Source organism: Thermomyces lanuginosus (assembly GCF_041956635.1).
Source record: "Thermomyces lanuginosus strain ATCC 200065 unplaced genomic scaffold VTN49scaffold_34, whole genome shotgun sequence".
NCBI lineage: Eukaryota > Fungi > Ascomycota > Eurotiomycetes > Eurotiales > Trichocomaceae > Thermomyces > Thermomyces lanuginosus.
This window is the reverse complement of record NW_027192368.1, coordinates 331,331-344,349: the sequence shown is the minus strand read 5'-3', so window position 1 is coordinate 344,349 and position 13,019 is coordinate 331,331. Positions and strand designations below refer to the sequence as shown.

General features: G+C 48.4%; 7 protein-coding genes across 7 annotated transcripts in view; 4 read left to right on the top strand and 3 right to left on the bottom strand.

Annotated features, from left to right (window-relative positions):
- Positions 1-555: 555 nt before the first annotated feature.
- VTN49DRAFT_5426 (uncharacterized protein) lies at positions 556-2,025 on the top strand (the record flags this gene model as incomplete). The annotated part of the gene is made up of 1 exon (XM_069413482.1): positions 556-2,025. The coding sequence occupies one exon, from the start codon at positions 556-558 to the stop codon at positions 2,023-2,025; it is 1,470 nt and encodes a 489-aa protein (XP_069266661.1).
- A 1,370-nt stretch (positions 2,026-3,395) lies between these two features.
- VTN49DRAFT_5425 (uncharacterized protein) lies at positions 3,396-4,175 on the top strand (the record flags this gene model as incomplete). The annotated part of the gene is made up of 2 exons (XM_069413481.1): positions 3,396-3,636; positions 3,691-4,175. 2 exons carry the CDS (start codon positions 3,396-3,398, stop codon positions 4,173-4,175), a joined length of 726 nt encoding a protein of 241 aa, XP_069266660.1.
- A 357-nt stretch (positions 4,176-4,532) lies between these two features.
- On the bottom strand, positions 4,533-4,985 carry VTN49DRAFT_5424 (uncharacterized protein; the record flags this gene model as incomplete). Its single annotated transcript, XM_069413480.1, has 3 exons — positions 4,533-4,590; positions 4,643-4,862; positions 4,916-4,985. The coding sequence occupies 3 exons, from the start codon at positions 4,983-4,985 to the stop codon at positions 4,533-4,535; spliced, it is 348 nt and encodes a 115-aa protein (XP_069266659.1).
- Positions 4,986-6,297: 1,312 nt separating this feature from the next.
- On the bottom strand, positions 6,298-7,776 carry VTN49DRAFT_5423 (uncharacterized protein; the record flags this gene model as incomplete). The annotated part of the gene is made up of 5 exons (XM_069413479.1): positions 6,298-6,479; positions 6,547-6,709; positions 6,763-7,070; positions 7,127-7,452; positions 7,514-7,776. 5 exons carry the CDS (start codon positions 7,774-7,776, stop codon positions 6,298-6,300), a joined length of 1,242 nt encoding a protein of 413 aa, XP_069266658.1.
- Positions 7,777-8,668: 892 nt separating this feature from the next.
- VTN49DRAFT_5422 (uncharacterized protein) lies at positions 8,669-9,448 on the top strand (the record flags this gene model as incomplete). The annotated part of the gene is made up of 3 exons (XM_069413478.1): positions 8,669-8,726; positions 8,798-8,841; positions 8,903-9,448. 3 exons carry the CDS (start codon positions 8,669-8,671, stop codon positions 9,446-9,448), a joined length of 648 nt encoding a protein of 215 aa, XP_069266657.1.
- Positions 9,449-9,758: 310 nt separating this feature from the next.
- VTN49DRAFT_5421 (uncharacterized protein) lies at positions 9,759-10,117 on the bottom strand (the record flags this gene model as incomplete). The annotated part of the gene is made up of 3 exons (XM_069413477.1): positions 9,759-9,806; positions 9,872-9,985; positions 10,043-10,117. The coding sequence occupies 3 exons, from the start codon at positions 10,115-10,117 to the stop codon at positions 9,759-9,761; spliced, it is 237 nt and encodes a 78-aa protein (XP_069266656.1).
- A 1,354-nt stretch (positions 10,118-11,471) lies between these two features.
- The window catches only part of VTN49DRAFT_5420 (uncharacterized protein), a gene marked incomplete at both ends in the record, with an annotated part of 5,086 nt that continues 3,538 nt past the window's right edge, over positions 11,472-13,019 (top strand). Inside the window, 2 exons of the mRNA XM_069413476.1 lie at positions 11,472-11,553; positions 11,613-12,550. Coding sequence (XP_069266655.1) covers positions 11,472-11,553; positions 11,613-12,550 — 1,020 coding nt within the window. The remainder of the gene's footprint in view (positions 11,554-11,612; positions 12,551-13,019) is intronic.

Genomic DNA, 13,019 nt, shown 5'->3' with positions numbered 1-13,019 from the left:
ACAGGTTGAGGAACGGAATCAGTTTTCCAAGCTCGAGGTCTAGAAATTCTGGACCTCGATGTTGTTGACATGCAAACCTCACAAATTTCGCTCATTATTCTGTATTCTGTGGTTAGATTCTCGTTTACCATCCAGAAATAGAGGATCATATGCCGAGGCAGAAGCTTGAATGTTTGATTCTCACTCAAGCCTCATCAAGGCCGAATCTTGCAATCCGGTGTCCATTGCGGATCTGCAGGCCATTGCATAGGATTAGAACAGCAGCTGAGGTCACCGCATTGGATGTAGGGGAAAAACTGTAGTGGTTGTTCGACATGGAGCACTTCTTGGTTTGGATATTAAACCTGACGCCAGTCCTCCTGCCCTTCCTCAGGTATCCAATATCCCCTGGCTTCCTTCCTTCTCGTACAATCTCTCCATCTACAGTGAAAACGTAAGCCCTCAGACGAGTATTAGCAAGTCAATTCTGACTCGGTCTCAGATTACGACGCGGAAATCTTCGTCCACTTTTGACCCTAGGCCATATCTTGCAGTGGGTGAAGAGCTACTACCAGTATGGCGTATCAGCCTGTGAATTCCGCGAGCGCAGCAACGCCGCAGACGGGAGCAGCTATCCTTGATGCTTTCGTTCCCAGTTACTCTGTCCTTTTCCGTTTTCTTTCTTCCTATTTTCATATCGACAACTCGTCATATCTTCTTATCGTTGTTGTTTTATTGGCCGTCACGAGATCCCTGTGGTCTCAATTGCTTGCGAATTACTTGACTACAAGCGTTGAAATCTGTTCCGATGACGAGCTATTCACCGACTTTCGTGACTGGGAATCTGAGAAAAATTACTCTGGAAAATCATCCTTCCTTCGCGCAGAAACGAGGACACGAAATGACCTGCCCTGGTACACCAAAAAGGATGATCGGAAAGACGATGATGCGCTGAATCAGCAAAAAATCCACTACAGATTCATCGGCAAAATCTGGCTTATTCGCGGATTGCGCATTTTCTGGATAACTCGAAGCGAAGATTCATCTAGCCCTAGCCTATGGGATACAGGAAGCAAAAAGATCACCATCAGTTGTATCCCGGGGAGCCAGGATGCGGTCAAGGGATTGATATATGAGATACGGCAAGCTAGGCTCAAGCGTAACCGCGAATATGTTTCCGTCTATATCAATCGATCGACCTCGTACACCGCGAACTGGGAACTGCAGTGCCTTAAAAAGCGTCGAGATGTATCAACGGTGGTCGTTGATCCCGAACAGAAAAAGAAGCTCCTTGATGCCGTCGAAAACTATCTCAAACCAGAAACACGGAAGTGGTATGAGGAACGGGGGTTACTTGACATTCTTGGTATTCTCCTATGGGGTCCACCTGGCACTGGAAAGTCAAGCATGGTTCGCGCCATTGCCAGCATATTCGGATTGCCCGTCTATATCCTGAACCTCGGAAGCATCACAGAGCAACAGCTAATCGAATTAGCCGGAAAGCTTCCCAGACGTTGTATTCTTCTGGTGGAGGACATTGATTGCAGTGGCATCTCCCGGAAACACGAAGCTTCTTCAACATATGTCAAGGATCGAACTAGGGTCAATGAATCCCAGAGCGCATTTCCGTCCGAAAAGGAACCACAGCCTCCATCTCTTGCTGCCCTGCTCAATGTTATTGATGGTGTTTGGGCCCCAGAGGTTCGCCTTCTTTTTGTGACAACCAATAACCCTGAAGGTCTCCCTGATTCGCTCTCTCGCCCCGGCCGAATAGACATCATGGTTAGCTTCGGATATGCCAATAAAGGTATTGCAGAAGAGTTATTCCGCATTTTTTACAGAACTTCCGTTGAGGAGTCTTCTCTGAAACTTCTCTCCCAGGAGTTTGCCAGCAACATCCCCGAAAACGAGTTCTCACCAGCAGCAATTCAAAATTACCTTTTGGGATATAGAGAGTGCCCTGAGGAGGCCGCGAAGGGTGCAAGGAATTGGGTAAAAAATGAACTCTCTAAAAGGCCAAACATTACGCTTACAGTTCCGGCGTGAATATGTTAGGTTCATTGTCACATGTTGGTAGCCGGGCTAGTTTGAAATCTACTATCTTGTTCCTATCATCCTGTTATTATGCCACTCTCTGTCATAGGCCTCCTGGCCTGACAGGGTGGATGTACAAGGATGAATATGTACGTAGAACAATGCAATGCAACTTCTCTGTGTGAAGGTGTCTGTGATGTGTATATGTGTGATAGGTTGTGTGTTGGTAACGCGCGCTGCTCGCGCGCATCCCCTGAAACGAAGGAGCAGGCCGGGTAACGAGAACCGTATAAGACCATCCAAAAAGTAAAAAACAAACACGTTCTGACGATCTGATGGTACTAGCAGAGTTGGCTACTGCTAGGAAATCTGCCAGGAGCGGTGTGAAAGCCCGCCAGTGCCCTGAAACGAACGAAGTGAGTGAAAGGGTCCGAAGGCCGCAGGAAAGCGGAATTGGCTGGCTTCAAATGTACTATCACGTGATCAAGATCAGATTTCCTATCAAGCAAAAGATCTGGTTCACTTTTGCCAGAAAGTTTGTGGCCCAGAAGAACATGGATTGGTACAGGAACTTTACGGGCTCCAACATCGGTGTTAGGAATCGGGTTTGCAGAGCGTGACAGGCTGTACGAATACGTCAGAAAGGGACTGAAGCGCAATGGAAACCTCGTCTCCGTTGCAAAGTATGGCGTAGAGCAGGTAGAATAGGTAGAGTGGGTAGCTGACCGCTGATCTCCGATATTGTCGAGATCAGCTCTTCCAAATACAATATGCGCTGACTATTCCGTAAGCAGCAATAGGGCGCTATCTAGGTAGGTAGGTAGGTACTCGTATGCACAACCTGACACCACTAGCCATTCCCATCCTGTTTCCCTATCCGCTTCGACTTCATGCGACGGCCAATCATGAAAATGCCGCATTTCCCCTTTTCTTTTCCCGATTCCGATGCCATTGGACTTTCCAGGAATGGCAACTGCAGCGGGAGAATGGGCATGGTTGCTAGTGTCTGGAACTTGAGCTCCAGCTGAGACGGGCTGCCTCCAGCGCGGTTCCATGCTCCGGTGGGAGAGGCCCCTGTGACTGTGACTGTGTGATATCCGGACCCCGAGACGAACGGTTTCCGTGGATGGGATGGTAGGTTCAGGGAGACTTTCGATCCTCCTGTCCGGGTTCTGCATATTGAAAAGTTTGTCTCGCGCTGCGATCCTGCATCACCAGGGAACTGTGATGGATCGGAACTGATTCTGGCCGAGTTTCCACTGAGTACTCGGTCTACGTAAAAATGGTTCTTTTTTTTTCCCCCCCCTCGTCTCCTCCTTTGAAAGGAAAGAGGAAAGGGGGAAAGGGTGAACTTCCATTCATCAACCACTTGCACCTCGAGAATGACGGTATCCACCGTGCAATCCTCACTCTCGCCATCTCCGTCATCGGCTCCAGCCAGTTCCGTCGCGAGCGGCGATTTTGGTTTCGAAAGTGGTGGCAGGACTTCCAGCAGAATTTCCGTTGCCTCTGGGGAAGTTCTCCGCTCTGGAACTGTCCTTTCCAGTTCAGAGAGTCGACTCGTCGAGCAGAGTCCAATTCCCATCGATCCAGCCATTACTGCGGGTGAGACCTTTCGTGGAGGTTTGATGAGCCATGGCGAATGACGACCGTTGTTCACGGCTGATTCCGTTGCAGACTCGGCTCTCCCAGCCCACCAGCCCACCAGGGAGCGGAGCCTAGAAGAGCGGCCGGCCAAACGACCTCGGGTCGATGCTGGGCAACAGGAACCCGGCAGCTCTCTTCGGGAACACTTCTCCCGCTGTGGGCTTGAGGAACAACTAGCCTTCCTCTCATGGTTATTCACCGGGGCGCTGGAACGATGCATGCGCGAGTTTCCGGCTGCTTCTACGGAGACCCAGGATGCACGTTCACCAGTCGGTCAACCTGCGGCCCCCGGCCATCGACCCCGGTGCAAGCATAGAGGGGGAGGCCGTTGGAAGCGATGGACTGACAAAGAGCTTTCCTATCTGGAGTCGCTCCTGGTCGACGATAAGCTTCGCCCGATTGAGGCTATCAAGAAATTCTCGAACCGATATCCTGGCAGAAGCGAAGTGGCCATCAGGCAATGTATTGGCAAGCTGAACCGCCAGGATGGTGGGCCATGTGCACGTCGTCCATGACCGTATAGTTGGTATCATGTGGCCACTACGACTCTGGACGTTGGATAGCTCAAAAGCAGCGTTCTCTCAATGTAGCTCTAGAGAACGAGTGCACAGATACTAGTACATCTTCAAGATTGACGGGATTCAGTAAGCTACTGTGTGTAACAGCGAGAGAGAGGACCCATGGGGACAATGGCCCATTGCTGGTGGTGGACATGAAGATTTTCTGGGAGGACGCTGATTTGAAACACTTGGCGTGAAGAGATGGTCCATTCCTGGCAGGAATTTTGAGGATGCATCTGCCACCGGATATGAGGTGCCCTTCCTGCGTGCTGATAATAAGCGATAGATTCAAAGAAGATTTTCGGTTTACACTCACGAGGAAAGTTTATTCTGAGGGAACGGATTTTCGGGAGGAGTGTTGTCGCAGGCACTAGGGCATTCGGTTAACTGTAAAACACTGGAGATATAAACATGGTTCTTACATGTCTCTGAACGGTTTCTTATCTTTATCCGGTAGATTTATCTCCGAGAAGAATTTCGACTCTGGTGACTCCTGACTTGGCACTTTGGTCCGTTCTGGCATCCGTGAGAGTGAGTTCCGCGGGTGGATAGTTTTCTGGATCCGGTCACGCTGGGGACCCGGCTGTTGGGTACCACTGCTCTCAAACGGACCAGGTTTGTTGGACGGCATAAAGTTCTCAGCTTCCGAACGGTTTTAGTTGTTGGACTGCAACATCTTCGGTAATGGAACCTACTTGTTTGGAGCGTAAAGTAGGGGTTCCCCATGTTCGGAGGGCTAAAGGGCCCGGGCTCCAACCTAATCATCTTTGGAATGGAAAAATACGCAAACTTCTGAAGATTTGGAGTAGAACTTGATGATATATATACTTAACTGTACATTGCACAAGAAGTTTCAATAGAGCCACTTTCTTATGAGATGCACTTCACGCTTCAGGGAAAGTTGGTAGAATCATACGTCCGGACTTCACTTCCGAGATATGACTTGACTGATCATAACCCAATTTCCAAAATAAGAATGAAATTACGTTAGTAATTAGTTGGATTAGGAGGTACAAGGGGATTCCGACAAGATGGCAATCTTTCTGCCAGACATCGTAAGGAACGGTAACAGATACCTCCACATGGACTTGCTCAAAGCCGGCATTCTTGAACCACCGTTCCAGCTTTGGGCCAGACGGGACCTCAAAGATCGTAGCCAGTCTTCTCAAATACGGAGTTCTTTTTGGCACCGTTCGAGGTCAGTATTTTCGACTCCTATCTTTCGGGTACAGGTAGCTGTCTCAGTCCTGGAATTCAACCCAGCCTCCCAGCTTGGATAGAGTTTGCTTCAGATCCACAGATTTGCGGGACTCTCCTATCCGCCGAGCCAAAATGGTGAAGATCGTTGAGCGAGATCAAGCATCTCCTGCACAGAGAAGTTGGGAGTAACTAGTTCCATCAAGGTTGTAGCCAGAAGTGACCGCGTCTCTCGGTCCCTATTCTCGTATTCTGTGGTCTAGATTCTCATTTATTCTTCAGAAGTGGTGGACCGTGCGAGATTCCCCTGCGTACGGAGTACTTTCCCGAATAACAGGAAAGCGTACGCCCGAAACTTCGACAGTATTCATTCCATGCAACTCTCATGCGTTTTTGCTGCTTCGGCAGGTACTTCGTACCCCGTATCTAAGGCCAAGAAAAGGATGCCTGAGTTGGCGTCAACTTTCATGAAACATTACAGGGCTGCCTTCGTGTGCTTGTTGGCATCGGAAGGCAATATCCGAAGTGACAACTCAGCCATCTAGGTCCTGGAGTTCCGTTAGCGTGCACAGGAAGAGCAATTTGGACTAGAATTCTCTCTCGAGGCATAAACAATTCATTTGCTCATTTCCAAGATGTCAATACCACAGAAGAATCCAAATCTTCTTCCGCGACAGTCGAATGTCACGCGTTCACTTCAACACTCATAAACGTCGCTTAAAGTCAACTACGAAGTTTATATCCGACAGAATTTTAACGGCTATCCAGAGGACCTTTTGCGGCCCCCCCCCCGCCGGCCCAACCAAAAACCCCAGTAAGAAGCAGAACAGCAGTGATAGACTTCCCCTTCCAAGACCGTGGAAAGACCGTGGGATATTAATCATCTTCCACTGGTCAACCAAGGATCTGTCAAGAGATCACGGGCGCTCGACCTCTCGTCCGGATCCCATTGCAGCATTTTCCTGACAAATTTCAGGAACATCTCTTTGTTGTCGCCTTCAAGATACACCTCCGAGTCCTCCAGTGAAGCGTCTGGAATTTCCTCCGGTCCCATCCATTTGCCTGGTAGTAAGGAATATGTATATCAGCTGTAGAACAGGAAAGATTTCCCAGAAATATCAGAATATACCTGACTCGTCCCAGTACTTCTGACTGTTGGAACATTTGCGAAGAAACTCGATTGGTGGAGGGCCGATCATCGCTATCATCTCCGCGAGAAGTTGACCATCCGAATGCTGGCCGTCGGGCCCTCTGCCGTCAAAGAGATGGTGGTCCTCAAAGAGATCCCAGATCTCGAGCTCTCGATTAGCATCTAATATACCAAGAAAAGAAAGGGAGAATTCACCATCACTCCAACATTCCAAATGTCGACCTTGGAAGTCCAACGAGATCCCAGAATTACCTCTGGAGCTCGATAAATATCCGGCTGGATTAGCCCCTCATGCTCATCACCCAGACGCGCTTCTCCGAAGTCCGAGAGCAGTGGCACTCCGTAACCATGCCAGCCAATCTTACGACGAAATGGCTGCGATCGGTATATGGTGTGTGTTTCAGTGACCTTTCGGGGGCTTGGATTAGAAGTTTCACTTTGATCCAACTCTCGGAAGATTGAATCATCCTTTACGGAAATAAGAATGTTCTTTGCTTGAATATCTACGCAGGATATTAGGGTTCTGGTGAATTGGAAATGGGGGAAGCTTTCCACTAACCAGTATGTATCACATGCGCTTCTGAATGTAAAAAATCAAGGGCTTGCAATAGGTACCTGAGAGTCCCCTTCAATAAGTTCTCCGGAAGGTTAGGTGGATCCAATGTCATTTGGAAATGCCAAAGGCTTGTCAATAGGGGCTCATGAACAATGCACTGGTGAATCGAATTCTGCAGTCCCTTGAGCTCGAATCTATCAATCATTTTGCGGATAAGTCTGCTGCCGGGATGGCACGATCTGATTTTCGACAGATGTTCCAGCACGCGCACCTCTTGATTCCTCTTGGAACTGCTGATGTAGATCTTGACTGCGACATATCGATGCTTTCTTGTCAAGTTAGTTCTCTCCCACCTAGTTCCGAGCAGAGTTGGAAGAGGCATGTAGTTACTCTAGATCGCGGCAAAACCAAACGGTCGAATTCGCTCCATAGCCCAATTTGCTGAGAACCTGGTATCTGGAATTGAACACTTCTCCCAGATTGACCGGATAATAACGCCCCTGATCATATGCCGGCATACGTTCCTCCTCAATCGTGGTTTCAGGGTCGAGCACGGGAAAGTCGGAGGGCTCCTTAATTTCCCTCGGGGGAGATGGCGCTCGCCTGAAGAACCGGCTGAGCAAAGAGAAAGGATTCATCAAATAACTATACATCACGAGGGCATGTAATCTCGTAGAATCGGAGAATATTTTCACTCAAATCAACGCTCAGATCGATACACGATGGATGGTGATACATATACTGATTGTGAAGGGGTCGCAGTTATTTTTGCCTGTGGCCTGTGATATCGCCCAGGGTAGTCGAAACTCTCAGTGGAGTCCGCTGATCCGAAGCAGATTCAGACGGTCAAAGCACCATTGTCTGCGGGATACTACAAACACAAGAGCTGAAATTTGTCACGTTTCCAGGATTTGCGAGACTTCCCTCACTGCGGTCGCCACACCTCAAACGGCAAATTTCGGCGAGAAATTAGCGAAATTCTTGCTCAGAATACATGGAGCTTCTCAGATCTTTAGCCTTGCCAATTGATTCCGTACTCTTTGCGCGTGTCATTTTGGGCCTAGACAAACGCCCTAATGCAGGCGAAGCGATAGATTGTACAGATACAGCTGGTTCGTATGCGACAATTACGTGAATAGTCGAACATAAAGAGAAGTCACCTGATGTTTGGTTGTTCCCTCCACAATTCAGACTTCCCTGACAGCGATTCTCGTACATAGTGACTGCAAACCAAACATCTTTCCTCCCTGAATGTTGTCTCGAAGTACATTTTTTTACTAGAAGTTCATGCACTGTGGGCCTCAGGGATTAATACGTGGTTCATGATACTGTGGTACCTCCCAGGGCCCCCGCCCAGATCCACTTTGCAAGTACCCTGTCATTCTTACCATGATCCGATACACTAGAGAACGCCGAGTACATTACTTACCTGGATACGCTTTTTACGTTTACGCTAGCACCGCCTGTTTTCTGTGAAAATTAAAATTGGCTTATATCCTCGAGTTGAACCTAAGATACAAATCAGTGGACAGCTCTCCCGTGCAAATGGCATCAGATTCACTTTGTTATTCTACGGATCTGCTTCCTGGAATTGATTTTGCAGGTACGGAGTACGGATTAAGTAAAACAAACATTCTTTCTGGAGATATGGAAGGCATCCTAATATATTGGCAGTGTTCAACAGTCCTACTTATCCTGATATTCAAGATGAATACGGAGTACATTATCCATGAGAGCAACCATCCTGCGTTTCGCGCACTGAGGTCATCTGAGACACAGCGTCAGCCGTCATCTGTATCTCTATCCTCACCAACACCCTTTTGTCAGCGAGACCCGAACCTACAGGGTCAGCCCAATACCACAACAATTTCGGCCACGGTACAGCAAATCTGCCATGGCCCATCATTACAGCAGACAATTTGGCGACAGGCTGAGACTCCGAAAAGAAATGAATCGGCAGACCTCTGGTGCAAGATAATCCCCGCATGGAGCAAAAAGAAGAAATACCCTTGCCCCTATGCCACAACTTTCAACTGCCCTGCGACTTTTACAACGTCGGGCCATGCAACTCGACACGGCAAAGCGCACGTGGGCAAGGATAAATACTCATGCCCAGTCTGCAAGAAAACGGTTTATCGAAAGGACAACATGAACCAGCATTTACGAACGCACAAAAAGGCGTCGATGGAATTGGCAGCCAGCGATGGCAATGCCGAGTCGGAAAATGCCAGCCGGAGTTTCATGGAAGGCCGATTGAAGGGCAGCTGTGGACTGAGCACATATACATCCTACTCCAATACGGACTCCTGCTTCACGGCTCCATGATTGTAGGAAATAGTCCCTATGCCATGGGAATCTGTGCGGAGCCCGTGATAGGGCAAGTTTCGGAATTTGGAGGTTGGCCTCTGAGGGCTCCGATCGCACGGATTCGATTAAACTTAGGAAGGAAAGTGGCATGATAGCAGGGTGATGAGAACAAATAGCATGAATAGAATCCCATAGAACCCTACGACATGCAAAGTTGGATATTGTATGGTAATCCTTGATGCAAAGACCCTCAAAACACACAAAGGAGAGAACATTATGACCGTGTCTGCACATCTACTTTGACTGACGCCGCCCGATGATCGAACCTTCAACTCTTAAAATCTCTTATCGCCACATCCCTCCTTTCACTCCATCCCTGTGGTAACTCTTAGCACCTCCGTATAAAGTTACTTCCTGGCCCTAATCCTCAGTGTAGCCTACCAACAGAATTGATTTCAACCACAAGGATGCGTGAACAACTGCATCTTTTAGTTTTTTTAACCAACATTCGTCTCCTGCTGTGCGATAGTGTGGCTCGGTCACATTGAGGAGACCCTGAGGTGATATAAGCAACTCTACTATGGAGGAAGTTCCATTTCTGTGTCAACTCACCAGCTTTATCAGAATAAACCAAAACTTAATTTTGATCTCTTTCCAAGTTTCGGGGAGAACCGAAGAAAAGGTCATCTCGACAGGTCCGAGGAGGACGGCTAATTTGCATTGGAAAGACTGGGCTGCTCGATCGGATGCCATTCTCAACCTGGGTTTATATGTAGTCCTCTGCCCGACTCGAGGCTTTTTTTTTCCCCCTTTTCTTCGTGCACTGCCTGATGTAACTATTCGTTTACAAGTAATACTCGGAGTTGCAACGCCCTGTTCTATGAAAGTACCTGAGGACCAGGGCCCTTCATTCGTCAAATCGTTTCTGAGAATGGTTTCGAGCACGGAGTTTGTCCGCCATCCATGGGTAATGGAGGGTCGCTGTATCCCTGTTTTCTGTGCCAAGAGAAACACTGAGTTTGGCTGCAAGACATAACAAGCAGGAAGTTGGAAATGGTTCGCTGGTTCATATCCGCCATGAGGCCAAAAAAGTCATGCATACCATAACCAAAAGTCCGATTGTCAATGGACTCGCGGATCTTCAGAGTAGGGCGGTCGATTGCGTCTCTCCAGGATGGTGAACAGAGCGTAGAATAATTTGGTAATGAAGAATAGGGATGCAAGATTTTGGTGCGAATACGAGTACTGCATATTCGCACCTTATGCAGATTTTCTCGATTGTCCGCCACTGAAGCAATCAAATGGATTGGTAGGATTCAATTCGAAGGGGTGCTCGACGGTCGCCATTTCGGTTTGGCGAGCAGAGTTCAGCAAAATTGTGGAGCCGTGGTTAGGGACGGAAGCAAACCTTACTCCATAGTCCTGACTACGGAGTACTTACAAATTCGTGCGTTAAAAAGAACTTGCGTGACTTGTCCTGGTATTCGTCCCGTCCGGCTGAGTGACCGGGCAAGTGCGCCTCCGCCATCTGTCAGTCACTTTCCTGGTGGTTTAGTCAAGCTCATGTCCTAGTACTGCTGCCAAAGCGTCTTTCCGAATGCAACGGACAAAACATGGAACGTCCCCACAATATGCAGGACTTAGCTCACTAAAAATAATTCAGATCTAGTATTGTCCCTGAACTATGGAATATTCAGGAAAAGACAACGCCGGTCATTTGAGTCTATCCTTCGCTCTAACTTCTCGCTCGCCGTCTAGAGATGGAAGTTGGCGCGGAATTACTTTATTCAATAGCAAGCATGAGCAAGCTAAATTATTTATTTTTATGGTCATCTTGAACTTGGTTCTCAATGCCAGGTCTCGAGGCAGGCTAAAAAGACAGTTTTGTAGACGGCCCACCCCAGATTGCTCTGAAAACAGAGTATCAGCGAAGATGTTCGCATATGTCTTTTACCGTGCTTTGGTTGAGGCCATTCAAGGAGGGCGGCAACCCCATCATGTCGTTGATACACAAAAAGATATGCCTCACAATCACCCGCAAATGCCCGCCCTAACTGCGGATGCTGCTCGGATTCCTTGCGTGGACACGTTTGACACGAGAAGCCTGTATTGCATGTGGCGCGGTAGGTCATTTTCTTCGTTCATTATTCCAAGGAGGTTCATGTCTAACTTTTGAGTGCAGTGTTTTCTAAGTGCGCAGACTACGTGGAAGACGGCCGGAGACTAGAGAACTTTATGTGGCGACTATGGGCTTTTGAAACTTTCTGTGTCAAGCCCCATTGCTCTTGCAGAATACTTTTACATGCAGAAATGCCTCCGTTGTCCACCTTTGTTGACTCCACTGCTCCAGGAGGCGAAAAAGAAGGAATCCGGCCGCAAATAAGGCCGTCCAAAACCCAGAACGACATCCGCCGCTGGAGAGGAAAGCACATAATGCCTACGTATCTGACACGGACGATAACTACCATCAAACTTCTGCCGCCTCCACCGAAGTTTTCACCTCCAAATTGGCGAGTGTTCTCTTCTTCCACCTCAGCCACAGTTGCTGAGCATAACGTATCAACCGCCAACACCCAGTCACAGCAGAAGACTTTGCCGGGCAAGCGAGAGTGTGGCATATTCTGCCAGCACGGCTCCCCTACGCAAGGGCTCGTCGAACATCCTGCCGGCAATCAAACAGCTACCAGCAGTATCGATTCAGGAAAAAACCCTGTCGAGTCGCGAACATCAAAGCAGACAAAGAGAGATGACAACGATGCGATCGAAACGGAAGAGGAAGATGTCTGGGAAGATTCCACAGAAAACAGCCAGCCAAGCGTGGATGAGAAGCTGTTTCAGCGCATTGAACCGATTCGAGCGTCGAGACGGTCGCATCTGACTGCGATGATGAGGCAGAAACATGACATTCCCAACTCTCGTTCGCTGGGAACAGCTCAGTCACCACGCACAGCGCGACGGAATATGATATCCAAAGAGCTTCCAAAGCAATTGCGTGCGCATCTGCTCACTGAGCGGAGACAAAACCGTTCTGTGCTTCTCAATATGCCCCAGGGCCCGAGTCAATCTTCTCATGATGCACAATCAACACCGGGCAATGAAGTGTTGGGGTGCAGCATAAGGGTATGGTGACCGGCTTGATAACAATATGCACAGCTTAATTGCTACTCCAGCTCACACCGGGTACATGAACTTTGATTTAATGATATTATAACTGCCGTTCTCGAATCACCACAATCGTACCAGGTTCGACCTTTACCAAAATCCTTCCGTTGGCGATGTACCATTCTGTATGCTTTGCTGGACTGAGCAAACGCCAATGCGAACTCTATTCGAGTCAGCCTCAGGCCATTTCGCCGAAGAAATGTCCAGAAAAAGAATGGTGCAAAATCCGTATTCGTACTCCGTAGAAGTTCGGGCGCATGACTTCTACCAACATCCACGAAACGGGACGGTTGAATGCAACTCCTTAAGGAAAGCCATTTCAAAGATCCTTTCTATTGAGGGTTCAAGTTAAACATAGGTTCCGCTGTAGCTTCCTTGTGTGCGTGGCAGGGGTATCCTGCCAAACTATAGGGCCAAGTCTTTCTAG